This window comes from Dreissena polymorpha, chromosome 7, assembly GCF_020536995.1.
Source record: "Dreissena polymorpha isolate Duluth1 chromosome 7, UMN_Dpol_1.0, whole genome shotgun sequence".
NCBI classification, from domain to species: domain Eukaryota; kingdom Metazoa; phylum Mollusca; class Bivalvia; order Myida; family Dreissenidae; genus Dreissena; species Dreissena polymorpha.
The window spans coordinates 38,915,914-38,935,532 of NC_068361.1; the positions used below are offsets into that span (position 1 = coordinate 38,915,914).

General features: G+C 37.5%; 1 protein-coding gene across 2 annotated transcripts in view; it reads right to left on the reverse strand.

Annotated features, from left to right (window-relative positions):
• The window catches only part of LOC127840148 (centrosome-associated protein 350-like), a 130,529-nt gene that overhangs the window by 30,515 nt on the left and 80,395 nt on the right, over positions 1–19,619 (reverse strand). For both annotated transcript variants that reach the window (XM_052368627.1, XM_052368626.1), the window contains exons 10-19: positions 19,412–19,516; positions 18,421–18,525; positions 13,984–14,093; positions 13,542–13,674; positions 11,197–11,438; positions 9,379–9,462; positions 8,846–8,967; positions 3,018–3,421; positions 2,368–2,505; positions 1,305–1,486 (exon numbers count right to left, since the gene is read on the reverse strand). In XM_052368627.1, coding sequence (XP_052224587.1) covers positions 1,305–1,486; positions 2,368–2,505; positions 3,018–3,421; positions 8,846–8,967; positions 9,379–9,462; positions 11,197–11,438; positions 13,542–13,674; positions 13,984–14,093; positions 18,421–18,525; positions 19,412–19,516 — 1,625 coding nt within the window. The remainder of the gene's footprint in view (positions 1–1,304; positions 1,487–2,367; positions 2,506–3,017; positions 3,422–8,845; positions 8,968–9,378; positions 9,463–11,196; positions 11,439–13,541; positions 13,675–13,983; positions 14,094–18,420; positions 18,526–19,411; positions 19,517–19,619) is intronic.

The window sequence follows — 19,619 nt, forward strand, 5'->3', positions numbered from 1 at the left end:
GGCTAATGGCAGCACAAGCCCTGAAATTTCTAAGTCTAAAGCCCCAAACTTTGCAAAAATCAATGAACCGGAACAAAACTTGAACTTCATCTGCAAGTCATGAATGTAAACTCACATACCAAAACTCACTTAAAACTTGAAAGCCTTTAGGAAAAACAAGAGCTGTCACCATAGGATGATTTATGCCCCCTATAAACGCTTGATAGAAGTTATGAGCTTTTTTCGAAACCTAAACGCAGATTTCGAAACCTAAACGCGGACCCTAAGTTCAAGGTCAAGGTCACAGGGGTCAAAATTTGTGTGCGTTTGGAAAGGCCTTGTCCATGTACACATGCATACCAAATATGAAGGTTATATCTCAAGGGACATAGAAGTTATGAGCATTTTTTAAAACCTAAACGCAGATTTCGAAACCTAAATGCGGACCCTAACTTCAAGTTCAAGGTCACAGGGGTCAAAATTTGTGTGCGTATGGAAAGGCCTTGTCCATATACACATGCATACCAAATATGAAGGTTATATCTCAAGGGACATAGAAATTATGAGCATTTTTCGAAACCTAAACACAGATTTCGATACCTAAACGCAGACCCAAAGTTCAAGGTAAAGGTCACAGGGGTAAACATTTTTGTGCATATGGAAAGGCCTTGTCCATATACACATGCATACCAAATATGAAGGTTATATCTCAAGGGACATAGAAGTTATGAGCATTTTTCAAAACCTAAACGCAGATTTTGAAACCTAATAGCGGACCCTAAGGTCAAGGTCACAGGGGTAAAAATTTTTGTGCGTATGGAAAGGCCTTGTCTATATACACATGCATACCAAATATGAAGGTTATATCTCAAGGGACATAGAAGTTATGAGCATTTTTCGAAACCTAAACGCAAAGTGTGACGGAAAGACGGACAGACAGACAGACAGACGGACAGACAGATGGACAGTCCGATCACTATATGCTCCCTTTTCTTCGAAAGGGGGCATAAAAACTCAGAAAAAAGAAAACCAGACAGACAACGGACTAATGGACTTAAGCACAGACAGACTAAAGGTCGAACTGATGGACAGACAGATTGAAGGACAGACTGATGGACTGACGGACAAACAGACTAAAGGACAGACTTATGGACGGAAGGACAGTCTGACTACTATATGCAATCTACTGGGGCACAAAAACATATTAAAAGATTTGGCACAAAATTAAAATTCACTCTCAGGGAAAATGAAGAATCTACTGTGAGCTTTTAGTTGGAAATATACAGAATATCTGTCAACAATAAAAGACAATCTACATTTCACACCTTTCGTCCCATCAAATCGTCCGAGTCTGACTCGTCTGTGAGCGTTATCTCACTGAACGTTGATGTCTCAGTGATAGTGTCGTCTATTTTGTCTGGTACCCTGTTTGAGGTGTGTTTTGAGGGTTTTATAGCTTCAGGGCTGGGACCCGATGGCTCTGGTTGCACAGATCGTGGTTGTGAGCCTGCAAAAATGGTCACGATTATTGATTATGACAAATTCTTGCTAAACCCTTTGCCCCTTAGATACATATTTAACCCTTTACCGCTTAGATACATATTTAACCCTTTACCGCTTAGATATATATTTAACCATTTACCACTTTGATACGTATTTTACCCTTTACCACTAAGATATGTATTTTGATGCATTTGTAGTCACTTCGAAAGTTAAATTTAATTCAAGACTTTTCTTACTAGATTCAAGTTTTAAAGGCTTCATTTCGATCCCTTAAATACTGATGAGCAGCAAACAGCATTAAACCTGAACAGACTGCGAGTAACTCACAGGCTGTTCTGGTTTTATGCTGGTTGCACATTTTCACTTTGCTTCTGAAAGGGAAACGGTTTAATAGTAACTTGTGTTGTGTCAAAGTCAAGGCCAGTGTCATCAATGATAATCACTGTATGAAAACAGTTGGTTCATTTCACTGACACTACAAATTAGCAGCGTAATGTCGCCATTTGTGTCATCAAGTGTTAAACGTAAAAATTTCATCTATGTCATACAAAATGTAGGCTTCACTAAAATGAATAGACACCCAGCCTTCGGTGAACAAAATTGTGAGCCAGACAACATGCACATGTCCGGTTCAATAAAGAAATGAAAATATTTAAATTTAATTTTACCATTTTTAGATGCTGCAAATCCAAAACATCTAATCAATTTGTTGTGGCCTAAACCATCTTTTTTTTGACAAACAATTCACAGTTTTCTTTTTCATTATCATGCATGATCCTTATGAAAATGTTGTATTTTTAATTGAAAATATGTTTGACATGCTTTTATAAGAAAATGATTCCGCAAGTACAACCAAATTATAATTTAAAAGTAATATGCCCAAACCTGGAAGATTTGAAGTAAATACGGAGAACTTGTCGTTTGCAGCAGTAACACGTTCGTAGCGAGACATAAATTCCTCCTCCCTGTCGCGTGTTCGCACGTCTGCATCGTTCCACCGCACCGAGGGTTTGCTAGCACCATCTAAAAAAATATGACAGGTAAACAGGAATCGTACATGGGCAAGCATTGTGATGTATAATAATATATATTTGAATTAAGTTCTTTACTAGTTGGCCTTTTAAAATAATCTGATATTTACCAGTAGCATTTAGTATGTACCTAGGAATTAAGATACTTCACAATAAAATCTAACTGCAATATTCATCCTTAATAGAAACAAAAGTACAACACCACCATAAAGTTTGCTACATGTAATCCAAGCTTGATGCTCCGATGTTTTAGTAAGATGTTAGGCCGGGGGGGGGGGGGGGGGGGGGGGGGTGGAGTTTATTTTAACATTAAGTTCATAATCCTATCCAGCATTATAAGTTAAACCTAAGTAATTATAATATTGAAAGCACTCATTCTGAATTTCAAAGTATTGATAGGAAGAAGAACCTACACCAATTTCTCAATTTTAGTCAAAACAATATAAATTTTTCCAAACTAAAGGGCCCCCACCTCATTCCTAAAATGGTGAATGGTGTACTCACTTTCATCTGAATGAGTAACAGACTGCGCCTGTATCTTCCTGGCCTCCTCCTTCAGCCTGTTCTGCAGTGTGGCCGCAGTGTCTTTGATGGCCTGTATGCGCTCTGCCCGACTCCGCGCACCGCCATCATGCAATCGACCCAGATCACTTAAATAATTATCTTCACCGTTCAAACCATTAAATCTACCGGACAGTGATCGCGGTTCGGTGTTCAGTTTTTCCTGAAGAGCTTGCGTGAATTTTGAGGTAACACTGTTGACGTCGATTGACAGATCACCAAGGAATGTTCGTGCATTACTGGCAGGGGGTTCTGGGAGGTCAATGTTTTTTTGTCGCAATGGTTTCAACACGTCTTTGGTGTTGAGTGTCCGAGAATTACTGACACCATCTATGTCCATTTTGTTTCTGAAATGAAAATCAGCTTGAAAATGTTGGATCTGCTTTTTAACACTTTGCACTATAATATTTCTCCTGAAATACTCATTCTATACTATATAGACACATTTAAATGCAATACTATTTTATGCTTTCCGGTGGTTTGTAGAAAAATATCAGTGAATTAAAACTAATAATTCACTGTTTGAAACAGTGAAAATTAACAGTAAAAATTATCAATAATTGTCACTGTTTTTCTGTGAAATAATGTCATTTTTTTGACGAAATGATGTCACTATTCCAGCGAAATTCTCCAATTAAGCTCTTTTTCAATGTAAATTAACGGTGAAAAAAGCATAAAATAAACAGAAAATGTGTTGGATTTAAGTGGAATATCCATTTTATTTCATATGTGTGTTCTATGATCTTTCTATATTAAAATCGATATTCCATCAAATTCAACAAATCCTCTATATTTTTCCTATTTAGCACACTCAATACTATCCGCATATTAAATTTATTTAAAATGTTTACTTTATGAAGAAGTAACACATGGTGTGTAAGGTTTTTGTTGTTGTTTGCTTCATTATTTTTTTCTATGTGCCCTAAGGCAAAACCGTTTACTGGTGAACAACTAATCACATTACAAAACTATCTAAATTATTTATTTAGTTACAATATCCAATTTGATGTAAACACATCCCAGCATATTCCATGTTTAAAATGTTCCAAGTTTTCTAATTTAAACTTTGCACTTATTGCTTAACAGCTAAATAATGAAGAATCATGAAATCAAAACAAATCAATTAACAAATATATTGCCATCTGATGTTCATAATCAGTACAATCCAATACTTTGCTATTCATCACTTGACCTTTAACCCTTTGCATGCTGGGTAATTTGTCATCTGCTAAAATGTTGTCTGCTGAATTTCTAAAATTAGCATTTTCTTCTATTTTTTTCAAAGAATACTATCAGAATAGCAAACAGTTTGGATCCAGATGAGACGCCACATTCTGTGGCGTCTCATCTGGATCCAAACTGTTTGCAAAAGCCTTCAAAATTCGGTTCCAGCACTGTAAGGGTTAATAGCTGACATTAACATTGTATTTCCCCTTTCAAACACCTGACATCAAATTCTTGTGTGATACTGATATATTTACACCATGTACAGATTATTATGATGGCCTATAAATTACACCCACTTAATTGTGGCACTCTAAGCTGTAAATGTTGTGCATGCTGACGTATATCATGGAGGGATTCAGCTGTAAGGGTTGTGCATGCCGACGTATATCATGGAGGGATTCACGTTGTGCATGCTGACGTATATCATGGAGGGATTCACGTTGTGCATGCTGACATATATCATGGAGGGATTCAGCTGTAAGGGTTGTGCATGCCGACGTATATCATGGAGGGATTCACGTTGTGCATGCTGACGTATATCATGGAGGGATTCACGTTGTGCATGCCGACGTATATCACGGAGGGATTCACGTTGTGCATGCCGACGTATATCATGGAGGGATTCACGTTGTGCATGCCGACGTATATCATGGAGGGATTCACGTTGTGCATGCTGACGTATATCATGGAGGGATTCACGTTGTGCATGCTGACGTATATCATGGAGGGATTCACGTTGTGCATGCCGACGTATATCATGGAGGGATTCAGCTGTAAGGGTTGTGCATGCCGACGTATATCATGGAGGGATTCACGTTGTGCATGCTGACGTATATCATGGAGGGATTCACGTTGTGCATGCTGACGTATATCATGGAGGGATTCACGTTGTGCATGCCGACGTATATCATGGAGGGATTCAGCTGTAAGGGTTGTGCATGCTGACGTATATCATGGAGGGATTCACGTTGTGCATGCCGACGTATATCATGGAGGGATTCACGTTGTGCATGCCTACGTATATCATGGAGGGATTCAAGTTGTGCATGCTGACGTATATCATGGAGGGATTCAAGTTGTGCATGCCGACGTATATCATGGAGGGATTCACGTTGTGCATGCTGACGTATATCATGGAGGGATTCACGTTGTGCATGCCGACGTATATCATGGAGGGATTCACGTTGTGCATGCCGACGTATATCATGGAGGGATTCACGTTGTGCATGCCGACGTATATCATGGAGGGATTCACGTTGTGCATGCTGACGTATATCATGGAGGGATTCACGTTGTGCATGCTGACGTATATCATGGAGGGATTCACGTTGTGCATGCCGACGTATATCATGGAGGGATTCAGCTGTAAGGGTTGTGCATGCCGACGTATATCATGGAGGGATTCACTTTGTGCATGCTGACGTATATCATGGAGGGATTCACGTTGTGCATGCCGACGTATATCATGGAGGGTTGTGCATGCTGACATATATCATGGAGGGATTCACGTTGTGCATGCTGACGTATATCATGGAGGGATTCACGTTGTGCATGCCGATGTATATCATGGAGGGATTCAGCTGTAAGGGTTGTGCATGCCGACGTATATCATGGAGGGATTCACGTTGTGCATGCTGACGTATATCATGGAGGGATTCACGTTGTGCATGCTGACGTATATCACGGAGGGATTCACAAAGATTTACATTTGAGCCGCACTCTGGATAAAGGGGGCTTAATGCATGTACATAGTGTTTCCCAGGTTAGCCTGTGCAGTCTGCACAGGCTTATCAGGGAAGAGACTTAAAGCTTTAAAGGAAATTTTTATATAAGGGGAGTCTCTTCCAGCAGAAAATCCAGTCCAGGCGAATAGCGTAGTCCCTGATTAGCCTGTGTGGACTGCACAGCCTTATCTGGGAGGACACTTTAGATACGTGCATTGAGCCCTGTTTCCCCCAGAGTGTGCCTCATTTGTTTCAACTGGTTTGATAAACAGCACATTTCCAGCAATATAACTATAACCTGTACCATAAATAGTTTTCAGAGTATAATTTAAATAAGTGGTATAGTTATACCGATTTGCACTTTAGTCTATGTGTCAGACATGTTCCTTACACTGTTCAAAGTAGGTAAAAGCATTACATTAAACAGTAGTTTTATCACAAACTTGACTAATACCCCTGCATCTCTTCTTGAGCTATATTCAAGGTCAAATAACTCAGCAAATGTTTGGGTCACAGGGAATGAAAAGTGTCTTTCGCATGTACATTTTATGGACATGACATTAAAATTTGTAATTGAATGACATAAAAAATGTGAAAGTAATGCCCTCTTCAAATTTATAACATGTTAAGCGGTAAGACTGAGAGACCGTGAGAGCAACTAAATAAACAACCCTAACAGACTGGAAAATAATTGTAAAATAGCGACACATTAAAATTAGCCTTGTTCTGAGAAAATGTGCCTAAAATGTCATCCCAAAATAGCCTGTGCAGTCCGCGAAAGCTAATCAGGAACAAAACTTTTGTTTTTCATGGAATTTTTCCTTTCTAAAAGTCTCTTGTAAATCCAGTCTAGGCAGAAACTGTTATCACATATTATAATGTGCTTACTGCAGAAGGCTAATGTAGGAAGACCCTTCACACACAATCATGTATTAGACTCTTCACACACAATCATGTATTAAGACCCTTCACACACAATCATGTATCAGACCCTTCACACACAATCATGTATCAGACCCTTCACACACAATCATGTATCAACCCTTCACACACAATCATGTATAAGACCCTTCACACACAATCATGTATCAACCCTTCACACACAATCATGTATTAGACCCTTCACACACAATCATGTATAAGACCCTTCACACACAATCATGTATCAACCCTTCACACACAATCATGTATAAGACCCTTCACACACAATCATGTATCAACCCTTCACACACAATCATGTATCAACCCTTCACACACAATCATGTATCAACCCTTCACACACAATCATGTATCAACCCTTCACACACAATCATGTATTAGACCCTTCACACACAATCATGTATCAACCCTTCACACACAATCATGTATAAGACCCTTCACACACAATCATGTATCAACCCTTCACACACAATCATGTATCAACCCTTCACACACAATCATGTATTAGACCCTTCATACACAATCATGTATTAGACCCTTCACACACAATCATGTATCAACCCTTCACACACAATCATGTATTAGACCCTTCACACACAATCATGCATTAGACCCTTCACACACAATCATGTATTAAGACCCTTCACACACAATCATGTATCAACCCTTCACACACAATCATGTATTAGACCCTTCACACACAATCATGTATTAGACCTTCACACACAATCATGTATAAGACCCTTCACACACAATCATGTATTAGACCCTTCACACACAATCATGTATCAACCCTTCACACACAATCATGTATTAGACCCTTCACACACAATCATGTATTACACCCTTCACACACAATCATGTATTAGACCCTTCACACACAATCGTGTATCAACCCTTCACACACAATCATGTATCAACCCTTCACACACAATCATGTATCAACCCTTCACACACAATTATGTATCAACCCTTCACACACAATCATGTATTAGACCCTTCACACACAATCATGTATCAACCCTTCACACACAATCATGTATTAGACCCTTCACACACAATCATGTATCAACCCTTCACACACAATCATGTATCAACCCTTCACACACAATCATGTATCAACCCATCACACACAATCATGTATTAGACCCTTCACACACAATCATGTATTAGACCCTTCACACACAAACATGTATCAACCCTTCACACACAATCATGTATTAAGACCCTTCACACACAATCATGTATTAAGACCCTTCACACACAATAATGTATTAAGACCCTTCACACACAATCATGTATTAAGACCCTTCACACACAATCATGTATTAGACCCTTCACACACAATCATGTATTAGACCCTTCACACACAATCATGTATTAGACCCTTCACGCACAATCATTTATCAACCCTTCACACACAATCATGTATCAACCCTTCACACACAATCATGTATCAACCCTTCACACACAATCATGTATCAACCCTTCACACACAATCATGTATCAACCCTTCACACACAATCATGTATTTAGCCGAGTATTCACAGAGCAAGACTCAATTGAGAGAAAGCTACACATTAAAATGGGCTGTGCTCTATAAAAAGAGGGTTTAATGCATGTGCGAAAAGTATTGTCCCAGATTAGCCTGTGCAGTCTGCACAGGCTAATCAGAGACAACACTTTCCGCTTTTATGATATTTCTGTTTAAAGAAAGTCTCTTCTTAGCAAAAAAACCAGTTTCGGCAGACTGCACAGGCTAATCTGGGATGACACAGAGCATGGCCCAAATGTGTTGCTACAATTCCCCAGTTCCCCCCCCCCCCATCCCTCCCCCCCTCTACAATTCCCCAGTTCCCCCCCACCCCTCCCCCCCTCTACCTGAGCAGTGTAGCAGTGGGGGTCTCTAGGTCAGAGGCGTCCCCAGTCAGTGTGGAGCTGCTGTCACTGACCTCCATGTCCTCTCCCTCACCCTCCGACACATTCTCCTTGTCCTCCCCAAACTGGAACAGACAAACAAACCGGGGGTTAACAACGCATGTGCCGAAAGTGTTGTCCCAGATTAGCCTGTGCAGTCTGCACTGGTTAATCAGGATAACACTTTAAGCACATGCATTAACTCTCACCCTCGGACACATTAATCTTGTGCTCCCAAATTGGAAAACAACAGCGGAAAAATGTTTTTTGTTAAATTAAATGAAAACGTATGTTTTTACGCTAAACTGCACATTATCTAGGGCTCTTCATGGATAAGAAATATTGAACCCACCTAAATGCACCAAAAAATCTTGATATTTCTTACAGAGATTCTCATGATAGAATCATAGTGAAAACTTCAGTAAACTGCTAAGGAGCAATACAGTTAAACAGGTGAATAATGTTGGGGGCATTGCATTACAAAGAACAATGTTTACCATGAATCGTGCTCTGTCATGTACAGTGCTGGTATGTTTTCCCATGTCTGTCACCAAGCCAGCTGCCTGCATTGCCTCTAACACCTGTCATAGAGAAACCACACATATGAAACCAGGCCATTTAGGGGGGTAGCTCCACTTTAGTGGTCCCAAGTAATTTTATATGTATGTTGACTTGTTTTTTTTCATGAAGACCCACATTTTTTCCCCATTTTGGATGTATTTCTTCAAAAATATAAATGAAAACAGAATGTAACAAGAGCACCGCCTTGGGGGTGCAGACCGCTCATCTATTTTCTTTTTAAAGGTGAAGGGACTCTCATTTTCAATCACAAAGGAGGGAGGGGTGGAGTGAAGAGGGGAGTATTTATTGAACAGCAAGTCAGGCGACATACGTGTGTTCAGTTGGAAAACCCCGTCTCAATTGGACATTATTTCATCACATCTTTTAATTGTCACATATGCGAAAAATTAATTTGCTACTTAAGAAAAAAGGCGAATGTTTATGTTTATGAAATTCTTGAGTTTACTATTTAAAATGGAATATACGGGATAATCTGGCATTGAACAGCGAAGAAAAAAGAAGTATGTATGCAGTAATTGATAAGAGTTGCGCTGATACAGATGCATTGGGGAATCGATCCAGTTGGGATTATGCAAGTCTATGCGTGAGAAAAAGGGTTCAGCAATGAAATAAATGTCATTATCCATGACTTTATAGGTTTTTTCTTAAAGAGTCAAACTGGACCAAAATAACGTCATAAGTAACGTACAGAGGGGGCTCATCTTTCTACGTTATGTAATTTGTCATGTCGGCAAAATTGTTGCTCAATAATTTAAAGAAAATAATAAAAATATTAGATACACATAACACAACATGTACATGATTCTAGGCTAGTTATTCTCTAGCAAGGAAACCAACATTCTAAAGATGGTTGCCATTGCAGGAACCAATTGCGAAAGAAAAAGAGACGTTATTTTGTCTAAGTTATCTCTATAACAAAACTATTAGGATAAACAGTGCACCCACAATTCTACCCGTGCTTTTAGACACACTCTTAATAAATTTGAATGGGTTTTGTTCATTTCAAACGTGCGATACAAAAAGCTGTAACATAATTTTGAAAACTGAGTTGCGTCTAAGATTATGCAATAGCGTACAAATTCAGTGCCTTCAGCGCTTTGATTAGTCATGGTGACCTTGACCTTGGAGATATTGACGTAATTCTTTCACGCGACACACCCTCCGATGATGGTGAACAAATGTTCCAAATGATTTTAAAATCTCACAATGAATGACAAAGTTATAGCCCGGAGAAGTTTATTTATGGCCATTTTTGACCTTTGACCTCAAAGTATGACCTTGAAGATATCGACGTCATTCTTTCGCTCGACACACCGTCTAATGATGGTGAACAAATGTGCCAAATAATTTTAATATCTCACAATGAACGACAAAGTTATTACACAAGCTTGTTCCGCCCGCCCGCCTACATTCGCCAATCTAATAACCAGTTTTTTCCTTCGAAAAACCTGGTTAAAAAGCAGACCATATAAAAAAAAATTATGCCAAAACTTGATGCGGCAAAAATTCCTTTTTTTTAAGATCATCTACACATTAAGGAAATTCACCTGTGGAAGTTTCAGCCAGATCCTCAAAGAAAATAAAGAGGACCAGAGTTCCCAAGTTGGATGGTTTATCACTAATAATGATACAATCTGAGAGATGTTAAGCAGACTTAACAGCCCAGCTTGGAGTCTCCCTGAACCAATGTCATCTACAACAATTTCTGTTACTTAGGTCATTTATTCAGGTACCTGTTTCTGTCTGTTTTTCTCCTTCTTCCCGCCATGTGCGGCCGCCGACGCTGACGCCTGCTTCTGTTTGTTGTACAACTCCTCAAGCTGTCTGCGTCTGGCCTCGTCCTCCTCGCGCCGACGGGATTCCTCCTCTTTCTGTTGGCGGACCCTGTCAGCCCGCTGCCGCTGCATGTACCGCCGGATCTGGTCGGCATCGTAGTGTCGCTGCTTGGCACAGGGCTGCTGCTGGGTGTCCTTATCTGAGGGAGATAGAGGATATTTGAGTCGCGTTCTGAGAAAACCGGGCATAATGCATGTGCGTAAAATGTCGTCCCAGATTAGCCTGTGCAGTCCGCACAGGCTAATCCGGGACGACACTTTCCGCTCTAATGGTATTTTTCATTTGAAGGAAGTCCCTTTTTACCGAAAATCTATTAAAAGCGGAAAGTGTCGTCCCTGATTAGCCTGTGCAGACTGCACAGGCTAATCTGGGACGACACTTTAGGCACATGCATTATGCCCGTTTTTCTCAGAACAAGGCTCATTTGTATTTTGTTGAACAAGTTCTCATTTTAAATGTATTGGCAATAAGATAAAACAAAACAAGCAATTTTTGTTGAATTGATTGATATCCCCAGCCAAATAAATTGTGTTTATGGATAGGTGCAAAATTAAACGTAAAGTTGTTAGAGAAGGCATATGCCTTTCTTTATAATGTTTTTAACGCATTTGTACCTGGCATGTTGTTTCTGCAGACAATAAATTGCAAACAAAGGCCAATAACTATTATTTAACAAAGTATAGGGTTATGGTTCTTGTGCACAGCACTTTTCATCATTGATACAGTAGACTCTCTGTAAACCGGACAGTCTCGGGACCGGCCTTATCGTCCGGTTTTCAGAGAGTTCCGGTTTACCAAGTGTATGCATATTGCCGAAATATACATGGTATGCATTGTGTACAGAATCACATAAAAATAAAACAAACCATATACATTTACATGTACCATGTGATTACTGTTCGCAGGTACTGATGATGTTAATTGCATTCTTAAAAAATGTGTTTTTAATCGATTAAAAGCTAAAAAAAATCCATACCGACTTGTTTTGATTAATCCCAAAGTGAGCGTGGTGCTTTATACATGTACGTACGTGGCATTTGTCATATATGCGAGTGACGACACAAATAAGATTGTTGTAGATACACGATTTATTATTCAATACATACATGTACCACATTTCATAAAACATACACACAATCAAAAACAGCGTCATAATTATTTTTTAAGATATTCACAATCTCAAAACCTACTAATTCTTGAAGTTTACGATTTCACGAAAAAGTCCAAGATCACTCTCTGCTTGAAAGCACATTTCTCCTTTACGATCTTATTTTCTGCAATGTTAAGAAGGCTATAAGATCTTTTAAAATACCCGAGAAGATCACAAGAAAGTGATCGTTGCAACGGCATGCATTAATTTTTTAATTAAATTGTTTATCATAGGCGATAATAAATGATTCATAAAACGATCGAGTCAATCACTTTTTGGTGTTACCGCACGTCTTTTATAGACATTCACAGTTTGTTTTACATTACTTAATCGGACTCCCATAGCGCGGTAACGACTTGACACCTTTATGGTATGTTTAATCCGATTATCGATAATTGGGCGAGCAAAATGTGTGACACCACACTCGCTGTGCTGACTAGGTATTGTTATTTTCACGCCTCGGGCATCTTGAGAATTTAGACCGTCCGGTATACTCAATGTATTTTACGTTGAAAATGACCAAATTTACGGAGATACCCGTCCAGTTTCCGGTTTTCAGAGAGTTTGGTTTATTCAACATTTTTTAACTAAGAAATAGAAGGAGAAAATACGGGACTGGCCCGACCGTCCCGAATTGGGAGAGTTCCGGTATTCCGAGAGTCCGGTATTGGCAGAGTCTACTGTATATATAAACTCATGAAGTTTCATCTTGAAATATTGTATGGTAGCCGAAAATATAGCCCTGAAAAGTGACATCATACAACATAACAAAGGGCAATAACTTTTATTTAAGAAAGTGTAAGGGTATGTCTAGAAAACAAAGTTTCATGTTGTAATCTTATATACTTTCTGAGCTATAGCCCTGAAGAGTTTGTGACAGACGGACAGACAAACTGAGGGAAAAAACAAATACTATAATCCTTCCTCCTTCAGCCAGGGATAATAATGTTCACATTAACAATTTCTTGTTCATAATCTGCTTTCAAGCAATGTTCAATAATCAATTATTGAGGATTCATCATGTATAAATGTCATAGCACTCATTAATGAATTGAACTATTTAATTGGCACAATGCTAACATTCCAACATACCAGTGTTTTTCGGTGCTTTTCGTTTTGTAGGGGCCTTCCAGTGTCGTTCTTTCTCGCTCGTTGTTCGCTGTCGTCCGTCTTCATCATCCATGTGTAGGTCACTGTATACTCTCCGTGCCTCCTCTGACAATGCCTGAAAGAACAACACAAATATCTCACACATATAAAACATATATTTCACAAATATCTCACATTGAACAACACAAATATTACAAACCTTGTGGTGCTGTATCTCAGCCGCTGTAGCCCCACCCCCAATGTGATCGTCCCCACCCTGGGTCTCATTACAAACCTTGTGGTGCTGTATCTCAGCCGCTGTAGCCCCACCCCCAATGTGATCGTCCCCACCCTGGGTCTCATTACAAACCTTGTGGTGCTGTATCTCAGCCGCTGTAGCCCCACCCCCAATGTGATCGTCCCCACCCTGGGTCTCATTACAAACCTTGTGGTGCTGTATCTCAGCCGCTGTAGCCCCACCCCCAATAAGATCGTCCCCACCCTGGGTCTCCGGTCTGTCATCATATGGAGAGCATGCATCGTCATGGTCCAGATCTAAAAATGAAAAAAAGTTGGCGGTGTTAGAGTGGATATGGTGTCCACCTGCAACAAGGGGGTACTAGGCTTTATTCCCAATTTTTATTAAGACACTAAATATGGGTTGTATCCTTAATACAGATTCTATAGTGCCTCAATAAGCAAAAAGTTTGTATGCAAGCTATCTTAGAACAAGAGGTTATTGGTTGATTTCAGATTATCATCTTATTTTCCAAAAAAATTATTCTGTTTCTATAATCATGAGAGAATTTTTTTTATCATAAACCAAAATCAATACATTTTCTTTTTATTTTAGGCTTTTGTACCAATAATAAACAAAACTATGAAGAAACATAACTTAAACATAATAGTTTGTGCATAATGACCTCATCTTAAAGCATGCTATACAGACAGCTTGATAAATGAACATAGCCAGAAAAGTGACCTAATCTGCGTAAGTGTAATAGAATGATTTTGTTGAGGTAATAATAGTCATTGATTTATGGGGAAACTCATGTTTGTAAATATTCTAAAGAGATTTAAATGTGTCAGGAAGAGTCACTGATATAGGCTGATTAATGTAATTGATGGAAAAATATTTGGATTTCCTTACATTTGCACTGGTGTTAAGTGATTAACTTAACAACATATCAAATTATTCCAATTCTTATTTCAACATTTCTGGTTGATAAATCATTCCCTCTTTTCAAGTACACTTTTTAACAAGCAAAATACTTTTCTTGGTATACATCTATTAAAGTATCAATTTCCATATGATTATCATAATCAAGAATTGAAATTCATATTTTTCATGACAAAAGATCGAGGATCTTTAAATTGTTTGATCTAAATAACCTGGATCCCAAAAGAAATCTAAACTACTTTTAATCTGCAAATCTCTGAGTGCAAACAAATATTTATTGCACAAATATCCTGTAAAATAAGAAATTCATAGGTGTCAAATCAATTATAGCTCAACCAGTAGAAGGCATGCTAATACTAAACATGGAAAGCTTTTCAGCTAAAAATGCTTTCTTTGGGTTGTATCATGAACCTTGAAAATGTGACATCTGAGATATATACAAGTGCAGTAGTTGATTGAACACCCTAAAGCTAAGGGTGTGCTTTCATAAATAATATTCATAATTACAGCCATAGGTATAGCAGATCTGTTGCAGCATGTCATTGTGAATGCATGCCAAATTGACGTTGAGAATCATGTTTAAACAGGAGCTTAGTCATATATTTCCGAAATCACAGTCTATTTATTCAATAAGAAAAGATTTCATATAAAGTGCTTAAACAGATGCAAATTTAAGTTCTCATAATATAGTTGTGCTTAATACATTGAAATACACTAAACATTATTTATTCAGACTAAACTAATTTATGGCAATACTGTGCATATTGGATTTCAATGAATTTGTCCTAAATGATTGCCCCTATAGAATTCAATTTTATAATTCAAATGAAATTCATTCAATTCAATTATTGTAATATATGCATATAGTACAAAAATGTTGACAACTGATTATTTTATTGACTTCACATATTTTCAGATCATACACTTTTTATTGGTTTGCAAAAACATAATGGAAATACACAAAGGACCAGACTTAGAGTTATAAAGATAAACATGAACCTGAGGCAGGATCAACCAACATTATTATTACTTCGATATTGATTTAGTTTCATGATTGACAAACAAGAGACTCTGCCATAACCCCTGTTTTATTATGTTTTTTTAAAATCTATATGGCAAGCTTTGAGCTTTCAAACTACTCAAGAACAGGTTAACTCCCACTCTTATGTTTCAATAAAGGCGTAGCAGAACGTTATATTGCATTCCGTTTTAATTAAATGCATGCAATAAAGTAAATATCTTGCTAAACCCTGATTCATCTTTTTTATACAAACTTACATAAATGATCATGCTCAATTAAAGTCGATTTGTGTAACTGTAATAAATAGTGAACTAATTTATCTAGCAATCTATTTCAGTAAAGATTTAATAGTTTTATCAAAGATCTTCAAATGTGCATTTGCTTATTTTGCCATAATGAATGCCATTTTGATCATAATTTCAACAGATTATTGTTGTATGTGATTGTTAATTTGTTTTTCCTTCAAAACTGTACTGTTACATGAAGAAAACAAAACAGTTAAGGCCAAACAAATCTTGTTGGTTTCCACTCACATCAGCCAGTCCTTTTTTGTTAACTTTTTTTCCATACACAATCTCTTTTCCACGTAAATAAGGACATGCAATGACAGAAATCTTCCTTATATCTAAATGCAACGTGTATAATTTTATATATTTATGCACAAGTAAGTGAAATTTGATAGAATGCAGCAAAAAATTAGAAAACAAGATAAACAAGGGACACAATTTTCACAAAACCAGGTTTTCAATGTGAGAAAAAAATCTGATAAAGGAAGAAAACTCTAACTGAACTGATTGTTTACCCCCTTTGTTTCAAAATAAATCTATTTTTAGTTGTGGCGACCTTGACCTTGGAGATATTGACGTAATTCTATTGTGCGACACACCGTCTCATGATTGTGAACAAATGTGCCAAATGATTTTAAAATCTCATAATGAATGACATAGTTATATGGCCCGGACAAGCTCATTTATGGCCATTTTTGACCTTTGAACTCAAAGTGTGACCTTGACCTTTGAGATATCGATGTAATTCTTTCGACACACCGTCTAATGATGGTGAACACATGTGCCAAATGATTTAAAATCTCACAATGAACAACAAAGTTATGGCCCGGACAAGCTTGTTCCGCCCGCCCACCGGCCGACATTCGCCAATCTAAATACCAATTTCTTCCTTCGAAAAACCTGGATAAAAACTAAACCGGGTATGCAAAGAACAAGTTTATTATTTGCACCAACATAAGGGCCATTCAGCTTAGTGGTAACAAACAAATCATTTGTATGCCTACTACTACTCATAGGTACAAATGGTTGCTGGAAAAAAACATCAAATGTTTTATGACCTTCAAGGTTTTCAACAAAAATCAATTTGTTATTCTCCGAACAGTATAATTTGGTAAGTTTCCGAAGTTTCCATCTCATTACATCCATCTTTTCAACCACCATTCATTCACAGGTGATTTCAAAGGCCAAACATTCTATCTCTACCCCACAAGTCTTAATTTAAATAGCATTCTGTCATAATAAATGTTTATAAAATCACATCTTTAAATGTTAACTTTAATCCTCACATTGAATGATATATCGATTTTAAGAATGAAAACTGACAGTAATAGCTTTCTTTTTCAAACATGAATACCTTCTATCGATACAAATGTCCATCCTTATACCAAAATGTTCTATAGAGAATTATAACTAGACAGCACAACAATTTTCAACAAAACCAACTGTGGCATGTGGATGATGCTAAAGTCGCATGAGATCCATATGAGACGTGCTGAGTGCTCTCAGAAAACAGGGCTTAATCAATGTGTGTTACATTTTGTCCCCAATTGGCCTGTGAACTCCACACTGACTAATCAGGAATAACATTTCCTGCTTCTATTGATGTTTTCTTTTGAAAATAAGTCTATTCTTAATGAAAATCCAGATGAGGCAGAAAGTGTCCTTCTGTGGACTGCACAGGCTAATCTGAGATGACACTTAGCGCACATGCATTAAGCTTGGTTTTCCCAGAGACTTGCTCATATTAAGAATTCCATGTATTTGTTATTTCATATAACCCTTTGCCACTTATATACATATTTAACCCTTTACCACTTAGATATGTATTTAACCCTTAACCACTTAGATACGTATTTTACCCTTTACCACTAAGATATGTATTTAACCCTTTACCACTTAGATATGTATTTAACCCTTTACCACTTAGATACGTATTTAACCCTTTACCACTTAGATACGTATTTAACCCTTTACCACTTAGATACGTTTTAAACCCTTAACCACTTAGATACGTATTTTACCCTTTACCACTTAGATACGTATTTAACCCTTTACCAATAAGATACATATTTAACCCTTAATCACTTAGATCTGTTTTTAACCTTTTACCTCTTAGATAAGGGTTAACCCTTTACCACTTAGATACGTATTTTGACGCACGTGTGGTCCCTTAGAAAACAAATTTAATTAAAGACCTTTCTTAATAGATTCAATTTTTAAAGGCTTCATTTCCAATCCTTAGATTCGGATGAGCAGCAAACAGCATAAAACCTGAACAGATTGCGAGTTACTTGCAGGCTGTTGTGATTTTATGCTGGTTGTAAAAGCCTTTTTCACTTTACTTCTTATGGAGTAAAGGGTGAAATCCTCAGGGCACTATGAGACTGTACTCACCTAGGTCTCTGTGTTTTGCCGACTTGGAGCCTGATTTCTTTGCTGGACCCAACTCTCTCAAGATCAGTTCTTGTCCAGCCCTCCATGAAGAGGTAGTGATGATCTCTGAAATATCAACACCTTCCTGTCAGGACAATTGTTCAAGTTTGACATTCAAGAGTTGTTAAAAAAATTGTATTCCATTAAACATGGTTAAGATTTGGAGACAAATGTATGTTTCTTTACAAGCACCACTTACTATGCTATAAAAGCCAAAATCTGTACAACTAATTAATACCTTGTGCAAGTTTTGGACAGTGATACATTTACCAAGGATTAAAATATTTAGGAGTCGTAGAAAATGTATGATTCAAGTTGAAATTCTGAACATATTCTTGAAGGCAAAAAGTATCTTTCCTAAATCATGTCTGAAAATTTGCACATATTTATTCGACTTTGGAAATAGAGATGTTCAGTGTAGAAATAAATACTTTTGTTGAAGTTAAAAAGACCATTTAACATATTTGGCTTTTGTTCACCAGTTTCTATTTTGATTAAAGTTTTATCAATAATTATTCAAACAAATAATACTTTTCCCCAATTATAAGTAAAGACGCTAAAATTCCCGATTTCCTGGGAATGGTCCAATACCTAAATGGTAAAAAAGCACTGCCATCCAATCTCACCCTTTGTCATGAAGTGATTTGTTAAATGCAGATTTAACAACTTTTGCACAAAATTGCTGTTGATGCCTAAGATTTCTATCTAAGATACAATAGTTTAACGATCAGTCTGCAAATTCATCAGAGCATTTCACTTACTGCTATTAAACAAATGTAATTTTGTGAAGGCCTAGATTGAAATTACCTTAGAATTGTTGTTGTTTTTAAATATATGAGAATGAAATTATAATTTATGTTAATGATATCTTTTATTTCAAACTGTTTAACTCATTAAAAATTAGTAACATTAAATTTAATTGAATAAGTGCATGAAAAACAACAGACCCTACCTTTATTTTTTGGCTGTGGTTGTTGTTTCAATGCTTTCTTAGAAGGGGCAATAACTCTGGTTATCTTTTTGTTCTTGCCTTCCGTTTCTTCCACTGTAAGCCAAGCTGAAATATTCAAAAACATTTTGGATTTATTACAAACTGAATGTGGTTTGGTATGTTCCATACAAAGGAAGACTTAAATGGTGGTGGTGGGGGGGGGGGGGGG